Source organism: Myotis nattereri, assembly GCF_964212035.1.
Source record: "Myotis nattereri genome assembly, chromosome: 18".
NCBI lineage: Eukaryota > Metazoa > Chordata > Mammalia > Chiroptera > Vespertilionidae > Myotis > Myotis nattereri.
Genome location: NC_138093.1, coordinates 4,956,720 through 4,981,738, shown reverse-complemented (window position 1 = coordinate 4,981,738; position 25,019 = coordinate 4,956,720). Strand labels below are relative to the sequence as shown.

The 25,019-nt window shown below is 46.5% G+C and overlaps 1 protein-coding gene across 2 annotated transcripts; it reads left to right on the top strand.

Annotated features, from left to right (window-relative positions):
- Positions 1-39: 39 nt before the first annotated feature.
- Positions 40-22,364, top strand: SLC25A24 (solute carrier family 25 member 24; the record flags this gene model as incomplete). Of its 2 annotated transcripts, none has more annotated exons than XM_081112940.1 (10): positions 40-225; positions 11,542-11,668; positions 12,889-12,976; positions 13,821-13,932; positions 14,844-15,002; positions 15,959-16,111; positions 17,061-17,168; positions 17,772-17,939; positions 18,680-18,830; positions 20,349-22,364. In XM_081112940.1, 10 exons carry the CDS (start codon positions 40-42, stop codon positions 20,531-20,533), a joined length of 1,437 nt encoding a protein of 478 aa, XP_080969066.1. In that variant the 3' UTR covers positions 20,534-22,364. The 2 variants fall into 2 exon arrangements, with proteins under 2 accessions (XP_080969066.1, XP_080969067.1); XM_081112941.1 differs by lacking the exon at positions 40-225 and adding an exon at positions 10,773-10,898.
- Between the last annotated feature and the right edge of the window lie 2,655 nt (positions 22,365-25,019).

The window sequence follows — 25,019 nt, the reverse complement described above, 5'->3', positions numbered from 1 at the left end:
TCCCCGGTGCCCGCCGCCGCCGCCCCGCGCCTCGGGACGATGCTGCGCTGGCTGCGGGGCTGGGTGCTGCCCGCGGCCGCCTGCCAGGACGCGGGGCCGCCGCCGCCGCGCTACGAGACCCTGTTCCGGCAGCTGGACCGCAACGGGGACGGCGTGGTGGACATCGGCGAGCTGCAGGAGGGGCTCCGGAACCTGGGCATCCCCCTGGGCCAGGACGCCGAGGAGGTGGGTCGCGGCTGGGCGGCCCGAGGGCCCGGGGGCCTGAGGGACTCGGGGTGCTGCCAGCTCGGAGGGCGGCGGCCCGGGCTCGGCCGGGAAGGAGGAGGAGCCGGGTGCCCAGCGCCCGGGGATTCAGACGCTCGGGAATGGGGCGCGCGGCCCGCCCCCCCCCCCCCCCGCCCCCCAAGACGAGCCGCAGGTTCTGAAAGGCTCCCGATGTTTTCCTAGATAAACTCAGTGCAGCGAACCCTCGCCCACGGCCCGCAGCGCTTTCGGTCTGAGTGCATCCCAGGTCCCGTACCTGCCTTTCTGCGCCTTTGCAAACATTCGATCAAACTTGAACTTGTTAGCTCTCAGGTTTCAGTGGGCCTCAGATCCTGTAAAAAGCTCACATTTTTATCTCTTGGAAGTTGCTTCCATCACCAGCTAGTCTTGCCTACAGTTTCAGATCTGCTTGCAAACAAATTGTTAACGTAAAAACATTCAAACCTGTAAAGAATTTTTGTGAGTTTATTTGAGCCAAACTGTTGACAATTGCCGGGAAGCAGAGCCTTAAGGGATTGGGATAGTGCTCCGGAGAATGGCAGCCTTTCATCTACTTTTATACATTACAATCAAAGGAGGGGACTTAGGTGGGCTAATGAAATCCACTGGAGATAAACTGGTGAGGTGGGAGAAAGCAAAAGGGGGTTGGCCCGGGGGATTGGGTAAGAAGTGAAATGATGGACACACACTTAGGTGGGTGCAGGAACAATTAACATGATAACAATGAAGGAATTTGTGGCCTCTGTCCTGGGGCCCATTAGGTTGTGCTTCAAGGTCCAGAAAAAGGGAAGTTAAAGTTACCCAGACATTTCAAGGATAGGTTATTACAGATGCAAACAGACAGGTAGGCTCAGTTAAGGTAAAGATTAACGTCAGTGAAGGTACCGCCCTAGGAGGTGACTACCCACCATAACTGCTTTTAGTTAAAGTTTAATTTCAGACCATCCTTTGTGGTGACTTTAGGTCTCTGAGTTTGCAAGCCCGCCACGCAGGCCTTCCCTGAGCTGGTCGGGTTAGCATGTGGCCCCTTCCGTCCACAAAGTCTTGGCCAAATATGGTGATGGAAGATGATTTGACTTTGGGTGGTGGACACACAATGCAATATACAGAGCATGTATCATAGAAATGTACACTTGAAACATATATGGTCTTATTAACCAGTGTCACCCCAATAAGTTTAATTTAAAAAAAGAAAAAGAAAACCCATCCTACGTTTTCCCCAACTTCCTGTTGAGGAGCAGAGGTGACATTCCATTGATTGACATGGAGGGGCTGGGCGCCTCTGAGTCATTTTAATTGTGTCCTGAAGTTCCTCCCGCCCCTTGGCAGGGAGGAGGTGTTTGGAACCTCTCCAGCCCACTGAAACCTGAGAGGACTCTTTGGCATCCCTGTCCCAAGGGGGAGAGCGATTCAGCCACAGGAGCCAACAACTGTTGTATAGTTTTGTATTTTAAGCTACTCATTCAATGTCTGTAGTACTGACTGGCCTCTTCAGTTTACTGTTTGGTCTTGAATCAGATTCAGTAAGTTACAATTTTTAGGAAACAGCCCATTTTGTCCAAGGTTCATAATGTTCACTTATTATTTTTAAAAAGTTCTGGCTGTCTGTAGTTATGTTCCCGATGTCATTGCTGGTCCCTTTTGCTGGTTGTTTCTGGTTTTTATTTTCTTCCCTTAATTTCTGTTTATTTCCTTCTACTTTTTTTGGGTTTGCTCATTTGCCTTTTTCTTTTGTTAATCCTCACCCAAGGGCATTTTCCCATTATTTATTTATTTTTTTTAGAGTGAGTGGAAGGTAGGGGGAGAGACACAGAGAGAGAAACATCAGTGTGAGAGAGACACATAGATTGGCAAGCATCAGGGCTGGGATTGAACCTGCAATCGAGGTATGTGCCCTTGTTCAGAATTGAACTTGGGACCCTTCAGTCCTTGGTTCCACTGAGCCAAACAGACTAGGGCTCATTTGCTTTTTTTCTAATGTCTTGCATTAAATGCTGAATTCATTAATTTTTTTAAAAAATTTTTTATTGCTTAAAATATTACAAAGAGTGGTACATATGTCTCCTTTCCCCCCCCCTTGACCTTTCCCCGGCCTCCCCTACCCCCCAGTGTCTTGTGTCCATTGGTTATGCTTATATGCATGCATACAAGTCCTTTGGTTGATCTCTTACCCCCCCTCCCAACCCTCCCCGGCCTTCCAGCTATAGTTTGACAGTCTGTTCGATGCTGCTCTGCCTCTGTATCTATTTTTGTTCATCAGTTTATAATGGTCTTTATTATCCATAAATGAGTGAGATCATGTGGTATTTTTCCTTCATTGACTGGCTTATTTCACTTAGCATAATGCTCTTCAGTTCCATCCATGCTGTTGCAAATGATAAGAATTCCTTCTTTTTTACAGCAGCGTAGTATTCCATCGTGTAGATGTACCACCGTTTTCTAATCCATTTCTCTGCTGATGGGCACTTAGGCTGTTATCAGATCTTAGCTATGGTGAATTGTGCTGCTATGAACATAGGGGTGCATATATCCTTTCTGATTGGTGTTTCTGTTTTCTTGGGATACATTCCTAGAAGTGGGATTACTAGGTCAAATGGGAGTTCCATTTTTAGTTTTTTGAGGAAACTCCATACTGTCTTCCATAGTGGCTGCACCAGTTTGCATTCCCACCAGTAGTGCACGAGTGTTCCTTTTTCTCCACATCCTCTCCAGCACTTGTCGTTGGTTGATTTGTTGATGATAGCCATTCTGACAGGTGTGAGATGGTACCTCATTGTTGTTTTGATTTGCATCTCTCGGATGATTAGTGACTTTGAGCATGTTTTCATATGTCTCTTGGCTTTCTGAATGTCCTCTTTTTTTTAAAAAAATATTTTTACTGATTTTTTATAGAGAGGAAGGGAGGATAGAGAGTTAGAAACAACCATCAGCTGCCTCCTGCACACCCCCTACTGGGGATGTGCCCAAACCAAGGTACATGTCCTTGGCTGGAATCGAACTTGGGACCCTTCAGTCCACAGGCCTACGCTCTATCCACTGAGCCAAACCGGTTAGGGCTGAATGTCCTCTTTTGAAAAGTGACTATTTAGGTCCGTTGCCCATTTTTTGATTGGATTGTTTATCTTCCTTTTGTTAAGTTGTATGAGTTCCCTATAAATGTTGGAGATTAAACCCTTATCAGTGATAACATTTGCAAATATGTTTTCCCATGCAGTGGGCTTTCTTGTTGTTTTGTTGATGGTTTCTTTTGCTATGCAGAAGCTTTTTATTTTGATGTAGTCCCATTTGTTTATTTTCTCTTTAGTTTCCAGTGCCCTAGGAGCTGTATCAGTGAAGAAATTGCTTTGGCATATGTCTGAGATTTTGTTGCCTTTGGATCCTTCTAGTATTTCTATGGTTTCCCACCTTACATTTAAGTCCTTTATCCATTTTGAGTTTATTTTTGTGTATGGTGTAAGTTGGTGGTCTAGTTTCATTTTTTTGCATGTATCTGTCCAATTTTCCCAACACCATTTATTAAAGAGACTATCTTGGCTCCATTGTATGTTCTTGCCTCCTTTGTCAAATATTAATTGAGCATATTGGTTCAGGCCGATTTCTGGGCTCTCTATTCTATTCCATTGATCTATATGTCTGTTCTTGTGCCAGTACCAGGCAGTTTTGAGAACAGTGGCTTTGTAATACAGCTTGATATCTGGTATTGAGATCCCACCTACTTTGTACTTCTTTCTCAGGATCGCTGCAGCCATTCGGAGTCTTTTTTATTCCAGATGAATTTTTGGAGAGTTCGTTCTAGATCTGTAAAGTATGCCGTTGGTATTTTAATGGGAAGTGCATTGAATTTATAGATTGCTTTGGGTAGTATGGACATTTTAATGATGTTGATTCTACCAATCCATGAACACGGTATGTTCTCCCATCTGTTTATGTCTTCCTCTATCTCTTTTTTCAACGTCCTGTAGTTTTCTAAGTAGAGGTCTTTTACCTCTTTAGTTAAGTTTATTCCTAGGTATCTTAATTTTTTGGTGTGATGGTAAATGGGATTGCTTTTTTAGTCTCTCTTTCTGTAAGTTCACTATTGGTGTATAGAAATGCCATAGATTTCTTGGTGTTAATTTTGTATCCTGCTACATTGCCGAATTCATTTATTAAGTCTAATTTATTAAATGCTGAATTCATTAATTTTGAGCTACAAAATCCCTTTAATCACTTCAGCTGAATTCCCCAAGTGCTTTTATTGTAGGTTAGTTCTAAGTATTCTCTAGGTTCTAATATGATTTCATCTTTGACCCATGAGTTATTTAACCATGTGCTTTACATTTTTAAATATATGCTTTTTTCTTGGGGGAGGGGGGGTTGAAAATATGATTAAATAGACAAACCTCTGACTAGATTGACTGAGAAAGAGAGATTTAAAAATGTCTTCACTTTTTCAAAATTCATATAAGGACAGTGTAAAATAAGTTGTGTAAAACTGTATGTATGCAAACACATTGAACAGGATGGCCTGTGTTTATCACTATACGTATGTATTTATACGTATACATAAAATATGCATTTATTATCCTAGCCAATTTGGCTCAGTGGATAGAGCGTCGGCCTGTGGACTGAAGGGTCCCGGGTTCAGTTCCGGTCAAGGGCACATGGCTGGGTTGTGGGCTTGATCCCCAGTAGGGGGTGTGCAGGAAGCAGCCTATCAATGATTTTCTCTCATCATTGATGTTTCTATCTCTCTCCCTACCCCTTCCTCTCTGAAATCAATAAAAATATATTTAAAAAAACAACCAAAAAAACCCACATTTATTTCCAGCATATGTATGAAAATATAACCAAAATTTACCTGTTGCAAGGTACCTACAAATGCTGGATAAAATAAGATAAATCTCTTTTTTATTAAAAAACAAAACAAAACCAGCCCTGGCTGGTTTGGCTCACTGGATAGAGCGTTGGCCTGGGGATTGAAGGGTCCCGGGTTCGATTCCGGTCAAGGGCATGTACCTTGGTTGCGGGCACATTCCCAGTAGGGGGTGTGCAGGAGGCAGCTGATCGATGTTTCTCTCTCATCGATGTTTCTAACTCTCTATCCCTCTCCCTTCCTCTCTGTAAAAAATCAATAAAATATATTTAAAAAACAAAAACAAAAACCAGACTATTTTTTAGAGCAGTTTTATTTTTACCATACAATTGAGAGGAAGGCACAGAGATTCCCCACATACCCCTGGCCCTACACATGCATAGCCTCTCCCATTGTCAACATCACTCATCAGATGATGCATTATTTACCAAGGATGAACCTACACTGATACCTCATAATCACCCAAAGTCCACAGCTCACCTTAGGGTTCACTCTTGGTGCTGCACGTTCTGTGGGTTTGGACAAGTGGATGTTGACATATCTCCATCCTAGAGTGTCACGGAGCATTTCCCTGCCCCAACAATCCCCTGTGCTCTGCCTATTCTTCCCTCCACCGCTGACCTTTTTATTGCCTCCATAGTTTTGCCAGATAATCACCTTTTTACATATGCAGATAAGCCTGTAAGAAAATAAGGGAAATCTAGCCCTACTGCCTGGGTTTAAATTTTGGTTCTGCTACTTGCTAGTTCATTTTGGACCATTAAAAAAAATATCTCTAGCCTCAGTTTCCTCTCTTTGACAGAAGTAACAAACACTAGAGTTATTGCGAAGAATAAATGCATTAATGCCTGCTGCCTAATAAGCAATCAATTATCGATTAGCTTTTAAATGATCTAATACTGTTACTGCCGTCACTACTGAAAGAGAGGTGTCAAACTCTCCCTCTAAGACTGTGGATCTGCCACCTTTTCTTTAGAACCCTGTCAATTTCCCCCTTTATATTCCGAGACTATACTATCGATATATTCAAATTTAACATGGCTGTACCGTCCTGGTGACTCGCTTCTTTGATCATGCTGCTTTCCTGCCTATCCTCATAGCATAGTGCCCCTCATATTTTTCAAATGCCCAAATCATTGCACTAGTCAGGGTGTTCCCCTAAACCAGGCCATCTTCCCAGGTCATCACTGGGGCATCTTAGTTGGGCTCCTGCCCTGTGGGAGGCATATCCTCACCCCATAGGCCACTGGGGCTCTTGGCCTGCGGGGCGGTGAGTGAGCCAGTTCCCAAGCCCCATGTCCCCACCTGTTGTCTTGGGTCCCTCCTGGTAGTAACTGTCAGTTCTGGGCCTCCGAGGGGCAGAAAGCAAGATGGGGTTGGGTGTGCAAGATTTATTGGGGGGAAGGCCCGGGAAGGGTAGGGGAGAGGCCAGGATGCAAGTTCAACCCCTTGAGAAGAGTGCAAGAAGGAAGGGTCGCCTTAGGTAGAACTCAGAGCAGTTCCTAGGAAGTGTCAACAAGGCTAGTGGGGAGTCTCTGAGGACGTGCTGTCTGTTGGGGGCCCTGTGTTGGCCCCGGCTGCCCAGGGCTAGTACCTGCTGTGGTTAGTCATGGGTTGGAGCAGCCCAGGGCGACTGTGGACCCGTGTGAGGGCTGCAGTGGGTCCAAGGGTGTGGGGAGCGGGGGGAGGGAGTAGGCAGCAGGCTCCCACCCCAGGCTTTCTCGCAGGCGGCCTGATCTGCTTCTCTGCCTCATCCCCAGCCTGTCTTCCTCAGGGAGGTCAGAGGGACCAACCACCGTCCCCAGGGCTTCCCTTGGTCACACCTGGGACTCATGATCTCCCTTCCTGACCTTCTATGTTCCATTCCACTCGCACCCGGCCATCAGCTCTGCAGGTCTTGGTGACTTACCTGGTGGTGTGACACAAACCTGCGTTCCCGAGGCTCTGAGTCAACGCTCGCGTTGTGTGTGTGGGTCACTGTCGTTGCATGCATTTTTGTGGTCTTCCTGGTGTAAAAGCAGCCCTACCTCCTGCTGGTTAGGGTCCGTTTACGCCAATTAGGATGGTGACTTCTCCTGCCTGGTGGTCCCTGGACACAGGGAGTTCCCTTCCAAATGCCCAGGTGGCAGCTGGAGCTTGCGCTAGTCCCTGGCAAGAGTATATCCTGTTGGGGACCAGAAACTAACCCTGCAGAGCCCAGAGTTGTGGGAACAGGAAGTAAAAAGTCCCCCCTGTGGTCACTGGGAGTGACAGTCGGGACCACTCTTGCTTCCACTCTTGGTTCCTGGATTCTCGTCCTGTTGGGGGCACCAAGCCAGACACAGATCTCCGATTTACTGCTTCCTGAAGGGTGGCATCCGTCGCTGCCAAATACTGTCTCCTCGGTGCTGCTTCAGCTACACTCTGTGGGACTTCCTGGCATCCCGTGAGGCCGGCTCTTCTGGATGGAGTGGCGTGGGATATGGGAGTGAACTCCTTGGTCATGGGCCCCCTCCCACACCTCTCTCACTACGGAGTGGGCCCCTGGTTAGATGCTGTGTACGAGTATGTGGGATTTCATGCCTGTAGATCAGGCATTCATGAGCCTTTGAGGGCAGGAAAGGGAAACCCCTCCCAGGAAGAGGTACCTAAAAGATAGTCCCAATGTTTGGATGTCATTTGAGGTACTCTCAGGAAAAACAAAACAAAATTCAGGACTTTAAAGAGTAGAGGGAGTAGTCTGGATTCTAAGATACCAAAATGGAAATTATGAGGAAAATAAACTGATGGTGAAGAGTCAGCAGTTTTGGCTGAAAATATGGCTATTTCATTTCATTGTAGGCTTGGAAGACTTTGGAACAGGGTAGGGCCCAAAACAGTCTGAATGTAGAATTAAGGCAATAAATGAAAAAAGCGGATCTTGCTCAGTAGGGTTTTGCCAATATTGTTTTCTTCTTTCTCGAAGAAAGACATCATTTTAGTGGCAACTCTTTTATTAATATGTAGAGCTGAAGGGACAGGTTTTGTAGAGTATGAAGGTATTACTATACCCAAGTTCAGGGCAAGCTGATTTAACAAGTTAGCCTGAGAGATTACAGACAACTTTAAAATGAAGTTGTTTGCCATGTTCTCATAGGCACATCCTCTTATTGGAACTTTCTTAGGAAAGATGGAGGATCATAAGGGGCACAGGACTGTTTCACCGAGAGGAATACCAAGAGCAAGAAGGGAAGCATCTCGGAGTCCAGAGTCTCATATGAGGTGATGAGACTGTCAACTCTTGGTTCTATAACGTGCTGTCAGTCTGTTCCTTACGATCCTGGCCGTGACTTCTGTCTTTTCTCCTTGGTCCTGTACACTCATGTGCCCTGGCTGGATGCCCGACTTCTGTGACTCACTGTGACTGCTTGCATTCTCTGCCGTGCACAAGCAAGGGCCATTCTTCGTGGATCGCAAACGTCTCTTTTTTGGGAGGACTCCTTCTCGATTGGGCCACAGCATCTCTTGTGAAACAGCATTAGACATTTGCCACTGCTCGGCCGCTCTGGGGGAAAGGCCGATTGCACAGCCTGCAGTAGTACTTATGGCTAACCATGGCACAGCCTCTTCCTCCTGGCAAACCCATGGGTATTTCAAGAACATGTCATGGTCCTCTTTATGTTGTCCGTACTTGATATGATGAGTCAGTAGAGCAAGAACTAACAGACAAGGGCTGGATTAAATTGTCTTGATGAATTTTTTAAAAATAATTTACCTTTTTTGGGAACAGTTTTAGGTTCACAGTGAAATTAAGAGGAAGGCATAGAGATTTTCCATATCCCTCCTGCCCCCACATAGGCATAGACTCCCCCATGATCAACATCTGGCACAAAAGTGGCACCTTTGTTACAACTGATGAGCCTCATTAGCATCATTACCACCAAAGCCCATAGCTTATTGATCTTAGGGTTCGCTCCTGGTGGTGTCCATGCTGTGAAGCTGGACTCATGTATTATGACATGTATCCCCCTTTACAGTATCACACAGAATACTGTCACTGGCCTAAAAACCCCTCTGTGCTCTGCCTGCTTATCCTCCCTCAGCCTGACCTCTGGCAGCGACTTACTTTTTCACTGTCTCCATAGTCTGGCCAGAATGTCCTGTAGTTGAAATGATACAGAAGATAGCCTTTCAGATCGGCTCCTGTCACTTAGTAATATGCATGTCAGGGTCCTCCAGGCCTTGTGGTTTGGTAGCTCATTTCTTTTTAGTGCTGAATAGTATTCCATCATCTGGACGTACCACAGTTTATGTAGCCATCACTTCAGAAGGACATCTTGGTTGTTTCCAAGCTTTGCCAATTATGCGTAAAGCTGCTACAAACATTTGTGTGTAGGTTTTGTGTAGACATCCTATATAATAAAGACCTAATATGCTAATTAGACTGAACAGCAGAACGACTGTCCAGACGACATTCCGGACGACCGTCCAGACGACCGGAGGAAGCCAGAGTTGCGAGGGCCCAGCCCCTTTGCACGAATTTCATACATTGGTCCTCTAGTGTTACAATAAGCTTTCAACTCCTTTGGGCAGATACCAAGCACTGGGATTGCTGGATTATATTGTATGTGTTTAGTTTTGTAAGAAATGCCAAAATGTCTTCCTTTTTTTCCTTTTTTTTTTTTTTCTTCCCCCAAAGAAACTTCTTCCAAAGTGGCCAAACCATTTTGCATTCCAGCCAGCCATGAATGTGTGTGTTCTGGTTGCTGGACATGAATTTTAATACAACATTTTAAGAGGACACCATGTTTAGAAGACTCGATTACATAAAAGGCGGAGTTTTTATTGTGAAACCACGCTTCCCGTTTCCGGTGGAGCAGGATGAGGGACCACAAGTATATGCACCGGGGAGGGTGTGGGTTCAGACGAGTCAGGGGCATTGTGTCTGAGTATCTCCTGACTTCTCTCTGGGCCCCCAGCTGCCTTGACTCCCGCCCACTTTGCGATTTCCCTCCCAGGTGTGCATCTGAGAGGACAGAGCCGGGACCCCGGCCATGGGGCGGCCTTGCCCTGCAGCCCTGTGATGCGGGTGAAGATGAGGATCTGGGGTTGGGGAGGGTGAGAGGGTGACGGAGCATCACAGAAGGAGAGGCCCGGAGACTTTCGTTAGGTCCCCAATTCCCAGTCTCCAGGACTCTTAAGCGCCTCGGCCTTAGAAGAAGGCTTCTTGGAAAGGTGTGGCCAAGCAGCTGTCAGGAACTGTCGGCTCTCCCACCCGCCATGGCCGCTCAGCCCAGGTCCCAGCCTCCTCCGGCCCCTCTTCTCCCAGGAGATGCTCCACCTCTAGGGACGCCGTGCCAGGGTCCTACCGGAAGTCCTGGGGGAAGGGCCCTTGTTGCCCCACTCAGCTTCTCCAGGGAACCTGGGGTGTCTGATCGGCCGCCCTGGGAAGGGAAAGGAACCGAGGCCGCCGCCCCCAGCCCCCAGGGCGCCCCCGCCGGGCGCCAGGGCCCGCGCGCCCCGCCTGCAGCCGTTGCGAGGCGCCTCCCCGTCCTGCGCTTTCCTCGCGGATGGGACTTGGTCGTGGGCGCCCCAGCGGGTGCTGCTGCCTCAGGTCTGGGCCATCGGGACCGGATTGGGCAGGAGGCCCCCTCCTCCCTCTCACTTCCACGTGGGGAGCCTCTGAGGGGCCCCGATGGACTCCCTCTACCGAGACCTCTTTTGGTACCTGGACCACAGTGAGGACGGGACCCTGGACATGCCGGAGCTGGAGGAAACCCTGGGTGATGTAGGGATCGCTGCCCCCCCGGACCCAGGGAAGGTGGGCTCGGGGCGCCGAGGGCGGAGAGATGTGGGGCTGGTGTATTTGTTTTCTTTACGATTACTTTATTTCTTTAATCAATTAAACACGTTTTCCCTGGTTATTTGGGGTTGGGTAAGCCTTTGATTCGTCATTGATTCCCAGCCGTTCTTCGTTTCTAATTCTGCACTTCCGTCCATGAATTTCCCTCTGAGCTTTGGCGGCGGCTCAGGAGTTTCAGACCCTTTCCTCTCCGCGTCCGGAGCGTGGAGGGCTGACCACGACACGTCCGGCCACAGCGAGGCATTGGGCGCGGGTGGGTGACGGAGGCGCTTAGCCGGCAGAAGGTGTACATTTTGGGTGACGGGGGGAGAGGGCTTCCATGTCTTACCAAATACCATACTTCTCACTGCTTTCTCTAAAGCATTGCTTTCTACCAATGGAGATCATCTGATATGACAGCTTTTTATAAGGAAAATATTATTTAATTTGGGAAATCCAAGGGAAAATACTGTTTTAGATATTTAAATCCCAAGTGTTCGTCTTCTGCCTGGGGATTTATGAAATACATGTCTTACAGGAAAACAGCCAACCTACTTGAAGTGTATGTACAAATAATTTAGTATTTTAACCCATGTTAAAAGACTTCTATTTTTTTTTCTAGAAAATTTTTTCTACTGGTGATATCGACAAAGATGGGAAGCTGGATTTTGAGGAATTTATGAAGTACCTTAAAGACCATGAGAAAAAAATGAAATTGGCATTTAAGAGCTTGGACAGAAATAATGACGGTATATTTTATTTTCTATTCATCATCTGTTAGGACAGTGATGGCGAACCTATGACACGCGTGTCAGAGGTGACACGCGAACTCATCTTTTTGGTTGATTTTTCTTTGTTAAATGGCATTTAAATATATCAAATAAATATCAAAAATATAAGTCTTTGTTTTACTATGGTTGCAAATACCAAAAAATTTCTATATGTGACACGGCACCAGAGTTAAGTTAGGGTTTTTCAAAATGCTGACACGCCGAGCTCAAAAGGTTCGCCATCACTGTGCTGTGAGGAAGCACTTATACTTCCAAGAGTCTAAAACAATGTGTATTTAGCCTTTTTTTCCTTAGGTGATAATAGTAACTATTATTTTTAATCCTCACCTGAGGGTAGTTTTTATTAATTTGAGAGCGAGAGAGAGAGATCAGTTGCCTCCCATATGCACCCCTACAAGGGATGAACCTGTAACCTAGGTATGTGACCTGACCAGGAATTGAACCCTTCTGTTGTATGGGACAATGCTCCAACCAGCTGAGCCACCTGACTGGGGTTTTAATTATTACTAGTGTTAATACTTGTTTTTCTTAGTAATGTGATTTTTACATAGAATTCATGTTTTTCGTTAAGAAAAGTTATTTGTCCAATGAGTTAAGAAACTGTAAATTGGGGCTGTTTGTAAAATGTTAATTATGGAACAATATGCTGATTTGACTTAAAGCTTTGGGTTAAAAATAATTATGTTTCCTTGTTCTCTGGGCAAGAGAGGTTTACTAGTATTTTTTCTTTCATATTTAGGCATAAAAATGACATAATCTAAATTTTAAAAACTTGTCGATTATGTTACATTTGACAGTCCTTTTGATAGAATTCATTTAGAGCAGATACTTTCTGATTTTGAAAATTAGAAAAAAAAAGCAGATTAGACATTTAAATGTGTGTCTTTGGACTGGAATTTTGGTTTCTCTATTTAGATTAATATCTTGAAGTGAGAGTCCCATATGTGCCAAGCAAAAAGTAAGAGTGAAATAATGTGCATACTTGTTTAATGTATTTATTAGTTTTTGAGTTGATATTGCACTATGTACTTAAGCAAATCTAACCCTCCCCTAAATTCATAATTTTACCTTAATCCATTCAAGGCTTTCCCTGATACAATGAGGGATTTGCAATTCATGATTTCTAAGGTCCTTACAGTTCTGACGCTGAGTTTATGCTGTTTTTATTTCTTTTAAAGGAAAAATCGAGGCTTCTGAAATTGTCCATTCTCTCCAGATATTAGGGTTAACTATTTCTGAAAAACAAGCAGAGTTGATTCTTAAAAGGTAAGCTCTCAGTGGATTGAGAATTGTTTTTCTTTGATGTTCACTTTCATGTCCTGCTTCAGGGAGCTAATGTCAGTGTGGTTCAGACAAGTCCTTGCACCTCGCTGCACCCATTCGACATCTTTCTCTCCTTTTCCTTCCTTTTCCTTTAGAAATATGCACACACATTTCTAAAGTGTAGGCGTGGGGAGTGCAGCCTCAGGCAGGACTCTTTCTTCTCCTTAAAACTGATCATGTGGTGTAAGTGTAGTTGGTATACAATCGGATATTAGTTTCAGGTGTACATTAGGGTGAGTCAGTACTTTGAGGCCCCAGTGTGACCACCCACTGACTTGAGTCCTTGTCTGCCAGCGCGCGAACTCATCACGGTAGGATTGACTGTATTCCCTTCACCTTCCCACCCACCCTCCGCCCGCTCCCTTCTGGCGACCGTCCCTTTGGTCTGTTTCTATGACTGTTTCTGTTTTGCGTTTTTTATTGAGATTCCACATGTAAGAGAAAGACAGACAGGATTCTTTCTTTATTATTATTTTTAAATATATTTTTATTGAGAGAGAGAGAATGAGAGAGAATCATTGATTGGCTGTCTCCTGCACGCCCCCTACTGGGGATGGAGCCCGCAACTCGGGCATCAGCCCTGACCAGGAGTCCAACCAATGACTTCTTGGTGCATGGGATGGTGCTCAATCCACTGAGCCACACCAGCTGGGCTAGGGTTTTAAAAAATTTAATAAGAATATTAAGTTGGAAAGGAAACGGTCATTCTGTAAAAAAGCCAGCAATATTAGTTTTATTTGTAAATTCTGTTTTGTTCCTTGGTTAGCTTCTTTTTTTTTTTTTTCAGCATTGATAGTGATGGAACGATGACAGTGGACTGGGATGAATGGAGGGACTACTTCTTACTTAATCCTGTTACAGATATCGAGGAAATTGTCCGTTTCTGGAAACATTCCACTGTAAGTACGCTGTGTGGATCAGTTTATCCCTGTTTGGAGCTGTAAGCCATTGGCATGGTCGCCACCTGAGAACACGGGGGCATTGACAGCGCAGGCGCCCACCCAGGCCCAGTGGCTCCTTAAGCTGTGGAGCTCTGTTTACTCTACTGCACGTACATCATAGATTCTTACTGTATCTTTGGAGATAGTTGGTAACAGGGTCTCTTTTACTCACCGTCAAAGGAAGAGAGGGTCACTACTATTGCATAGCTCCTTCCCCAGACACTCTTACCTATAAAATCTTTTACCCCAAAATCATTTACATAATAAAGTTGTAAAATAATACCATTATAGAGCTGTGTTTCTCTCAAGCTACGTTGGTAATCACTGACCACCAGGGGGCAGCTCCTGCGTTGAGCGTCTGTCCCCTGGTGGTCAGTGCGTATCATAGCCACCGGTTGATCGGTCATTCGGTCGTTCAGTAGCTTAGGCTTTTATATATAGAAATTTGAAGCATATATCAGGGTGAAAGCATAACATAGATATAATTACGAGATGAAGGGTGCATTTTTGGAGAGTTGACAAGCTAATTTCTTTAGTTAAAGAGAAATAAAAGACTGCCCTTTCATTCTGACTTAGACACAGAGGAGAAAGTTTACTCTGAATCCATTAAGAAAATAAAGCGGGACTGTTGGTGTTGTAAATGGGTGGGCACTGTCGATTTTCCTTTCTGGTGAACTGACCACACACTGCACCTAGTGGGAAGAAGCTGTTGACCCTCATCTCTGCTCAGATTGGTTTGGTGACTTTCAGGGAATGAAGCTGATCTTAACTATAAAATAACACCTGCTCCTCCTTTAAACAAAATTGCTGGAATGATCTATGTTTAGTTGAAGGAGCATGCAATCTCCTCCCTCTCCCCCTTTTAACAGGGTATTGACATAGGAGATAGTTTAACTATCCCGGATGAATTCACAGAAGATGAAAAAATGTCGGGACAGTGGTGGAGGCAGCTTCTGGCGGGAGGCATTGCTGGCGCCGTCTCCCGTACAAGCACCGCGCCCTTGGACCGTCTCAAAGTCATGATGCAGGTGAACTTCGTGACCTTGTGTCTGTTTGTCCTAGATACCCTCAAACACCAAGAAATAGGGGCTTTGGGAAAGTTATCAAACTCTCCGTAGTAGTCTTTATACCTTTAAAAAGTATCTCTGCATTTTATTGCAATTGGTCCTAAATTCAGTCCATGTAATGATTTCAGTGTTCTGCCAAACCTTAAATTGTTGGTACATGTGTGTGATGAGCTCTTAATCTTTGGTGTTCTACAACTATTCAAGTGCGTGTGTTTTTTGTTGTTTTTTAAAAAATATATTTTATTGATTTTAGAAAAGAAGGGAGAGGGAGAGAGATATCAACATCAGTGATGAGAGAGAATCATTGATTGGCTGCCTCCTGCACACCCCTTACTGGGGATCAAGCCCGCAACCCAGGCATGTGCCCTAGGCCGGAATCGAACCTGGGACCCTTCAGTCCACAGGCAGATGCTTTATCCATTGAGCCAAACCAGCTAGGGCTATTCAAGTGTTTAAATATTCAGTCATTATTGTAGGGGTCTCCTTAAATTATTTATATATTATACATTTTCTTTCTTTTTTAAAAAATTAGTAATTATTCTTTTTCCCCCCCAAATATATTTTTATTGATTTCAAAGAGGAAGGGAGAGGGAGAGGGAGATAGAAACATCAATGATGAGAGAGAGTCATTGGTCAGCTGCCTCCTGCACACCCCCTACTGGGGATCGAGCCTACAACCCGGTCATGTGCCCTTGACCGGAATCGAAGGGAGTCCCTTCAGTCTGCAGGCTGACACTCTATCCGCTGAGCCGAACCAGCTAGGGCTCTGTTATATATTTTCTAAGCCTCCTCCTATCTTCTGTTTTCAAACACACCTTCTCGCAGTATTGGAGAAGAGAGGGGTTTGTACTGTTACTATAGAAATAGTAACAACTACACGTCACGAGTATTTTACAGCGTTTTACTTTTATTTTCAGGTCCATGGTTCAAAATCCGACAAAATGGACATATATGGTGGCCTCCGGCAGATGGTGAAAGAAGGAGGGATCCGCTCCCTTTGGAGAGGAAACGGCACAAATGTTCTTAAAATCGCCCCGGAGACGGCTCTCAAGTTCTCAGCGTATGAACAGGTAAGTGTCACCACTGTGTGGTCAGTGACAGCATAACTCTGCGTATTGCCCACAAAAACTGTTTCTGGGTTGTTAATATTTGTTTCAACAGCTTTGTTTGTGCTGGTGAAAATAAACCCACCTTTGGAAAAGGAAAACTATGGGGTCACCATTCAGAAACACTGTGTGAACACTTAACCCTGTATTTTCTGTGCATCCGAGAAAGAATGTTGTTATTCTGTTTGAGCAAAGGAGCAGCCAGTTTCCCTCTGGGCAATGTCTGTGCCCGCAGAAATCTAACTTGAAAACTGCTGTCCAGCCAACGGAATGCATTAGCATTTAAGCCTTGCTTTCCTGCTAAGTATTGTTAATGCAGTGTTTGCATTTTGAAAGACACAATCACATGGTCAGTTAATTGCCTTCTAGAAGCTGATTTGTGTTTGGTGTTGTCTTATTCAGCTTGGGCTGCTGTAACGAAATCCACATAGTGGGTGGGTCAGACAGCAGACATTCATTGCTCGCAGTAATGGAGCTGGGACTCCAAGAGCAAGGTGCTGACCAATTTGGGTTCTGGTGAAGGCGCTCTTCCTGGCTTGCAGATGACGATCCTCTTGCCATGCTCACATGGCCTTTCCTCAGTGCATGCATGTGGGGGAGGTGGGGAGGGGAGAGAGAGAGAGAGAGAGAGAGAGAGAGGGAGAGAAGAAGAAGAAGGAGAAGAAGAAAAGGGGGAGGAAAGAAAGAGAGAAAGAAAGAAAGAAAACTCTCTGGTGTCTCTTCTTATAAGGACACTAATCTTTCGATGAGGGCCCCACCCTCATGACCTCATCTAACTCTAATGACCTCCCAAAGGCCCCATTTCCAAATACCATCCCCTTGGGGTTACAGCTCTCACATTGCATTTGTGGGGAGGGACACACAATTCTGTCTATAGCAGGTACTAATGTGCACTTACCATTGATTCACACAGTACAAGAAGATGCTTACTTGGGAAGGGCAAAAATTAGGGACCTTTGAGAGATTTGTTTCTGGTTCCATGGCTGGAGCAACTGCACAGACGTTTATTTATCCTATGGAGGTACGTGCCATTGTGAAGTCTGCCGGTGTTAATGGTTTTCATATTCATGATCCGTGGCTGTGTAGCAAGTATTCCCCAGATTTAACAGTTTCAAACAACAAGCGTTTCTCACTTCCCAGCTTCTGTGGCTCAGGAATCTGAGAGGAGCTGGGGGAGGCACCTGTGACCCAGGGTTCCTTACAGGCTGCAGTCAGGATGTTGCTGGGGCTGCAGTGTGGGTGTTGGGGATGGATCTATTCCAAACTCTCCTGGCTGCTGGAGACACGGGATCCTTATCCCCTCGGCCTCTCCACAGGCTGCTTGAGCATCCGCAACACGTGGCGACTGGTTTCCCCAAATCGGTGATCTCAAGGGTGGCCGAGCCCCCAAGAAGGAAAGTGCGTTCTTTGGTCACTTTGTAAACTGTTGGCCACACAGATGCCCTGGGGGAGTGTGGGAGGGGACCAGCAGGTGTGATATCAGGAAGCTGGCCTGGGGGCCGCCTGGAGGCGCGCTGTCATGTGCTGGTACGAATGAGAACTGTTCCTCTCCAAAGAGTTTCTCGGCGGTGGAGTTCACACGAACAACCGAACAACCGTATTTTGTTTATGCTTTCGCAACCAGGTTCTGAAAACCAGGCTGGCCGTGGGCAGAACTGGGCAGTACTCCGGCCTGTTCGATTGTGCCAAGAAGATTTTGAAACACGAAGGCATGGGAGCTTTCTTCAAAGGTTATATTCCCAATATACTAGGCATCATACCTTACGCAGGTATAGACCTTGCTGTGTATGAGGTGAGTTTGTAGCAGTCTTTTGAATCTGAAAGTGTGGATATATAGTCCTTACTGTTTGAAGTTGACTTTGTATGGAGAAGTACACGTATACCAGGGAACAGTTTGTGACCCCAAAGTAGATTCAAGGGTGTTAATTTACATATCTATATCTATATCTATATCTATATCTATATCTATATCTATATCTATATCTATATCTATCTATATTTAGAGAGAGAGGAAGGAAGAGGGAGAGAGAGATAGAAACATCAATGATGAGAGAGAATCATTGATCAGCTGCCTCCTGCATGCCCCCTACTGGGGATTGATCCCACAACCGGGCATTGGGGCATCGAATCGTGACCTTCTGGTCCACAGGTTGATGCTCAACCACTGAGCCACACTGGCTGGGCCTCATTTATCGTACCAGAAGGATAACTGCCTCAGAGCTTTGCAAAAGGGTTGAATGTGTCAGGTACCACATTAGATGTCGTCGGGAGTATTATTTTGATCAGTACTCACTGTAGGCAGTGTTCTTCAGGTCCCGGAGTTGGTGCGTTTGACCTTCACGGTGACTTAGAGACCTCCGGGCCTGGGTCTGAGTCCTCAGCGGCTCCCCCAGCTGTGCAGAGCTGCCCCTCCTGGGAGTGGGTGGCCCGTCTCCTGCAGGACGAGAGTAGCTGTGAAATGTTCATGTTGAGTGAAAGCGGCCGTGAAGTGAGTTGTTCACCGTCTCTCCTCTTTTTCCTGTGTCCCTGCAGCTCTTGAAGTCCCATTGGCTGGATCATTTTGCCAAAGACACGGTGAACCCCGGAGTGGCCGTGTTGCTGGGGTGTGGCGCCTTGTCTAGCACCTGCGGGCAGCTGGCCAGCTACCCGTTGTCTTTGGTGAGAACACGCATGCAGGCTCAAGGTGGGTTTTTCAATGAAGATAGTATATCCCAACCTTCCGTTCTTTATTGCCTCCCCTTTCACACAGCCTTTTCCTAATCACTCCCTCTTCATGAAATTCTACCACCACAGACACACTGCACATGTACTGTATGTATGCCGTGCTTTATGCGTAAACAGTAAGGGTTTCTATTCACTCGTGTGGAGAACACATGCTTTAAGAATGTGTAAGCTTTGCCCTAGCTGGTTTGGCTCAGTGGATAGAGCACTGGCCTGTGGACCAGTCACGATTTGATCCCGGTCAAGGGCACCTACCTTGGTTGCAGGCTCCTCCCTGGCCGGGCCCTGGTCAGGGCATGTGCAGCAGGAGGCAGCTAATCAATGTGTTTCTCTGACATCGATGTTTCTCTCCGTCTTTCCCTCTCTCTTCCACTCTCTGTAAAAATCAATGTGAAAATGTCCTCGGGTGGGGATTAAAAAAAAAAGAATGTGTAAGCGTTCGTATTTAGATGAACTTGGGCTCAGATCCTTGCACACAGCCTCTCTGGGTTTTCCTGTTCCCACCTGTAAATGGGGACGGAGACCGGCCGTGTCGTAAGAATTAGCAGCAGTCCGTGTGACACACCGGGCATTTGTCAGAGTCTTGGTCAGTGGCGGCTGGAATTGCTTCTTACTGTGGACGCTACAACACGTGACCTGTGATCCTCCCCAACGGGACACTGTCTCCTCCCTCGACTTGGATCCCACTGTGCCCTCTTGGCTTTCTGTCACCTCGTGGATAATTCTCTTTTCTTTTAAAAAAAATTTATTTGACTTCAGGGGGGAAGGGGGAGAGAGAGAGAGAGAGAGAAACATCAATGAGGAGAGAGAATCATTGATCAGCTGCCTCCTGCATGTCCCCTATTGGGGATTGAGCCTGCAACCTGGGCCTGTGCCCTGACCTGGAATCGAACCGTGACCTTCTGGTTCATAGGTCGATGCTCAACCACTGAGCCACACCAGGTGGGCTAATTCTCTTTTCTTATGATTCGCTGGCTTTTATTGCTCTATTAATAAAGTATGCTTTCTGTGCCTTTTCTCTTTTGCTCTTTCCCTGGCCAATCTCACCCTCTGCCATTTCTTTCCAGTGGTTCTCAACCTTCCTAATGCCGCGACCCTTGAATACAGTTCCTCATGTTGTGGTGACCCCCAACCATAAAATTATTTTCGGTGCTACTTCATCACTGTAATTTTGCTATTGTTATGAATCGTAATGTAAATATCTGACATGCAGGATGTATTTTCTGGGGTCGCCACCCACAGGTTGAGAACCGCTGCCAGTATACCCTGGGCATCTACAGCTCAATCCCCAACTTCTCTGCCAAGCACGGCCTCTCTGCCCCCCCCCCCCCGCCTTTATAATAGAGGGTACTTTCTTGGACTCCTTGGAATGAATGTGACCCTTTCCTTTTGCATCATTCTGAAGCCCAATGATGCATGCTGATAAGAACACCGCAGGCTTGAATATTGAATTAGCCCGGTTTCCTTTTTTATTTTCTAGCCATGATAGAAGGAAGCCCACAGCTGAACATGGTTGGCCTCTTCCGACGAATCATTTCCAAAGAGGGGGTACCAGGACTTTACAGAGGCATCACCCCAAACTTCATGAAGGTGCTCCCGGCTGTAGGCATCAGCTATGTGGTTTATGAAAATATGAAACAAACTTTAGGAGTCACCCAGAAATGACATGTTGAACTTTTTTTTTTTTTGCTTTAGCACAATTACACGGAAATTCTCAATAATATCTAGAGGGACTTTTTCTCCTAGAATTGCAAGTCGGTGGCAAAAGAAGTATTTTTTCACAAAAGGGAAGAGCTTATCAATGATCATTTAAACATTTGGGCTCAATTTTCTATATACAGAAATGTTTTAAAAAATCATAGTTTTGATAAGCTCATCCAATTTTGAAAAATGCCAGAAAACTGAATTTTATCTCTTCTTCTTAGTCCTTTCTACAAATCCCTGCCCTGAGTCCTCAATCTGAAACATGAACCTGCTTGAACTAAATCTGTTCTGTGTGGTGGAATCATAGATCATCCATCTTTATTTTTGGATGGTTCAGGTTTATGCCAGCTTCTTTATACTTGTCTTTTTCTTAAACGCAAGATGATCAGAAAACCTCAGCACTTAAACTTTTATATATTTTGAATGTCTTTGTAGACTTCTTAACATTTCCTTGTAGGCCTGTTAATAGAAAGTCATTGGGTTTCTATCCTTACCTTCCTTTAAGCTGAATAAGAATGAACATAAGTGGCTGGATTTCAGGGCACGCGAATACCCTCGTCTGTTGCTATCATTTTTGTAAAGGAGTGATGAAATAATACTCACTCTGCGGGCCTTTTCCTCTTTTCCTTGCACTGTGATTTGGTTCCTGAGAGGACATATTGTCAGCATATTGCTGTTATCAACACAAGGCACCTTATTGGAAGGGTTCTGTTTATATTCTGTCTTGGCTTTGAAAAGTACCAGGAAACAAAACATTTTTATGGAGATCAGCTTTTGAAGAGCGTCTCTCTCTTTTTCGTCCTTTGTTTCCTACTTGAATCAGATTTCCCTGGGAAGGTCTCTGGGGACCATTCTTGGTCATCTGAAATGTCTTCATTACACGAAGTGGGTTGATCTCGGGTGACATTCCCTGTCCTCCCTCCCTTGTTGAGTTTCTTTGAACCTGCAGTTCTCCACGTGGGCAGCACAAACCTAAGGGAATAGTACATAATAGTGGTAGCAAATATCTTCTCTATTAGGTACTTATATTTAAAGAAAAGGCCCAATTTATTTACACATTCATAATCTCTCTTGCCCCAAGTTTTAGAACATGTTATGATATAGAAAACTTAATTTTTAATATTGATAGCATGTTTTTGTTAGAGCTATTCTTTTTGCAGTTAACTATCTTTTCTGGCTTATGTGATTAGGAGTTAGAATAACATTAGTTGAAGTTATTCTTACCATTTTTTAAAATTTAGTTTCTAAACTTGTTTGATTTCTAGTAATTGCTGTTATAAATTGCCAACATTTTAGTGAAAAGCTAGTGACATAATAGGCATTTACTTTCTTTGAATCTACCTCTTGTATTTGATGAACCAAAGAGAAATGTTGGACTTGTCTTTGTGAAACATTTCAAAATATAGTTTTCATGATATGAGTTATGACTGATACATGTCTCGGTATTTTTATAATACATATAAGCATGGGACTCTATCTTTTGGGTGGTTTGTTCTTTGGAGTAAAATACATAAATTATAATAAGGTACATGATTAGCTTTTATACTCATAAAAAATTATGGAATGGACAACTGACATTTCAAGCTACTGAAAAATTATTGTTCATTATGAATTTAAATTGTGTGCTATTTAACATTTGTGAGGAGTGAATGTGATTTATCTGTGCATCTTGTATCTTTTGAAACAATGATCTTGTATCTTTTGAAAAGAGCCCGAGTTGAAGATAGATTATTTCTGGCATTGGTGAATATTTACTTTCCATTTATATTAAAAAAAAAAAGTATTTGTTTTTAAAATGACTTGTTTCTTTATTTTAAAAAACAGTACAACTGAAGCAAAAAACAATGGCTGTGTCTCCTCTGGCCCATGCGGCGCAGTTAGTTGAGTGTCGTCCCATACACGAAACGGTTGCCGGTTCCATTCCAGGTCAGGGTTCGAGCCCCGGTTGTGGGCTTGATCCGGGTGGGGGAGCATGCAGGGGGCAGCCGATCCGATGTCTCGCTCTCACACTGATATTTCTTTCTCTCTTCCTCTCCCTTCCTGTCTAAAAAAGAAAGAAATAAAAAACCTTTTTTTAAAAAAAGGCTGTCATACAGCTTACATCATTGGCAGTGGTTTGAAAAATACTTTTCATGTCTTTATGAGTCTTAACACACACTGAGGCCCTTCCTGATCAGCCACAGTAGTTACTGTCTCTGGCATACAGTTCGACATAAACTGTTTTTCTTGATGTCCAAGCCCACATTCACGGAGTCGGGTCCCAGCCTGCGGGTGCACAGTGCCACCTCCTGGTGGCCTCTCAGCCTGTCCTCCCGTCTGCACATCCGGCCGCGCGGCTCAGCGGCTGAGTCCACTGGGAACCGGAGGCACGCGCTCAGGCTGCGGGCTCCATCCCCAGCAGGGGGCGCGCAGGAGGCAGCCGACCCGACCGCTGGTTCTCTCTCATCCTTGATGTCTCTCTCCCTCTCCCTTCCTCTCTGAAATCAATTAAAAAAATACATATATACGGTATAGGTGGCATGGCTTCCCTTTCCCTAAACAGGAATTTTGCGTGGAACGCCTTCTGTTCCCACGAGGATTTGCTACGTGACACAGCCCTTCACGTGGCACTACCGCATGAGGAGTCCGGCGCAGCTGGGTGGTTTCATGCCCAGGAAGGCGCCCGCCGCGGCTCGGGGGGGAGACTGCGTGTTGGGAATTCTCCGGGGAGCAAGCCCGGCCGGGCCGCCTTCTAGGAGCAGTGCTGATGCCCAGGGGGCCGGGCACCAAACCTCCAGCATGGCCGTCTCCCTTGCCCGCAGCTTCCCGGTCGACGTTTCCGTTACCCGCGGTCAGTGGGGTAGGAAAATATTAAGTGGAAAAATTCCAGAAATAAGCCATAAATTTTAAGCCCACTTGGTGCAGAGGAGTGCGATGCAATCTCGCGCTTTCTCCGCAGGACCTGAACCAGCCCTTGGTCAGCATCTCCATGCTGCGTACGTGCCCCAGGTTAGCTACCGGCTCCCACGTTAGTTGCGTGCCCGCGTTAGTTGCGTGCCCCCGTTGGTTGCGTGCCCCCGTTGGTTGCGTGCCCACGTTAGTGCGTGCCCACGTTAGTGCGTGCCCACGTTAGTTGCGTGCTCCCGTTGGTTGCGTGCTCCCATTGGTGCGTGCCCCCGTTAGTTGCGTGCTCCCTTTAGTGCGTGCCCCCGTTAGTGCGTGCCCACGTTGGTTGCGTGCCCACGTTAGTGCGTGCCCACGTTAGTTGCGTGCTCCCGTTGGTTGCGTGCTCCCGTTAGTGCGTGCCCCCGTTAGTTGCGTGCTCCCGTTAGTGCGTGCCCCCGTTAGTGCGTGCCCACGTTGGTTGCGTGCCCCCGTTAGTTGCGTGTCCCCGTTGGTTGCGTGCCCACGTTAGTGCGTGCCCACGTTAGGTGCGTGCTCCCGTTGGTTGCGTGCTCCCGTTAGTGCGTGCCCCCGTTAGTGCGTGCCCACGTTGGTTGCGTGCCCCCGTTAGTGCGTGCCCACGTTAGTTGCGTGCCCACGTTAGTTGCGTGCCCCCGTTAGTGCGTGCCCACGTTAGTTGCGTGGCCCCTCGGTTGCGTGCCCCTCGTTAGCTACGTGGCTGTCTTGATTATAAGAGACTGGCATCGCAGTGCTTGTGTTCAGCCCCCCTGTTTTACTTAATAATGGCCCCGAAGTTCAAGCGTAGAGACGCTGGCAGTGCGGAGACGCCAAAGAGAAGCCATCAAGTGCTTCCTTCCGGGGAAAAGGTCCCAGTTCCCGCCTTCACTCGGCCTTCTGTGGTCTCGGGGCCTCGCCGTCATCAGCAGGGTGAGTCGGACACACGCTGTGGAGAGAGACCGGCTCACAGAGCCGCGGGGCGGGGACCGTTACTCTTGCTCCGTTACCAGTCATGGCTCCCCGCGGCTGTGCTTCAGGTAGAAGCTGGGCTTCCTCCTGGGCGTGTCGGCGGGGAAAGGCCCGCGTGTGCGGGATGCGGTGCTGGCTGTCGTTTCCTGCGTCCCCTACGCCGGGGACGACGGGCCGTGTCTCCCACCGGCCGCCAGGGGGCGACCTCTCCGCGCTGCGGCCGCGGCCGGGCTCCGCCGGGAAAGTCCTGGCCGCCTGGGTCCCGCACCAGCCCCCGCTGCGGTTAGAGACGCGGCGGCGCTGCTCGCGCCCGGGAGAAGCGGGCAGGCGCAGGGCCTGCATGTGTCGCACCGAAGAGAAAGGCTTGTTTTTATTTCTGGGGACAACCTTTCAAACATAGAAACTTTCCTGTTTTACAGGTCAAGTTAGAAACAAGTGTTGCGGGTCGCCCCGGAGCGGTGGCTGACCCCCGGTGCGAGCGCGGCGCCCGGGGGAGGTGTCCGCGGTGTTGCTCGCGGAGGCCGAGGACTGGTGTGCATGCGCTTCAGCTCTTTGGAGACGTGCCCTCGGAATTCAGGCTTGAAGCAGGAGGGTGGGG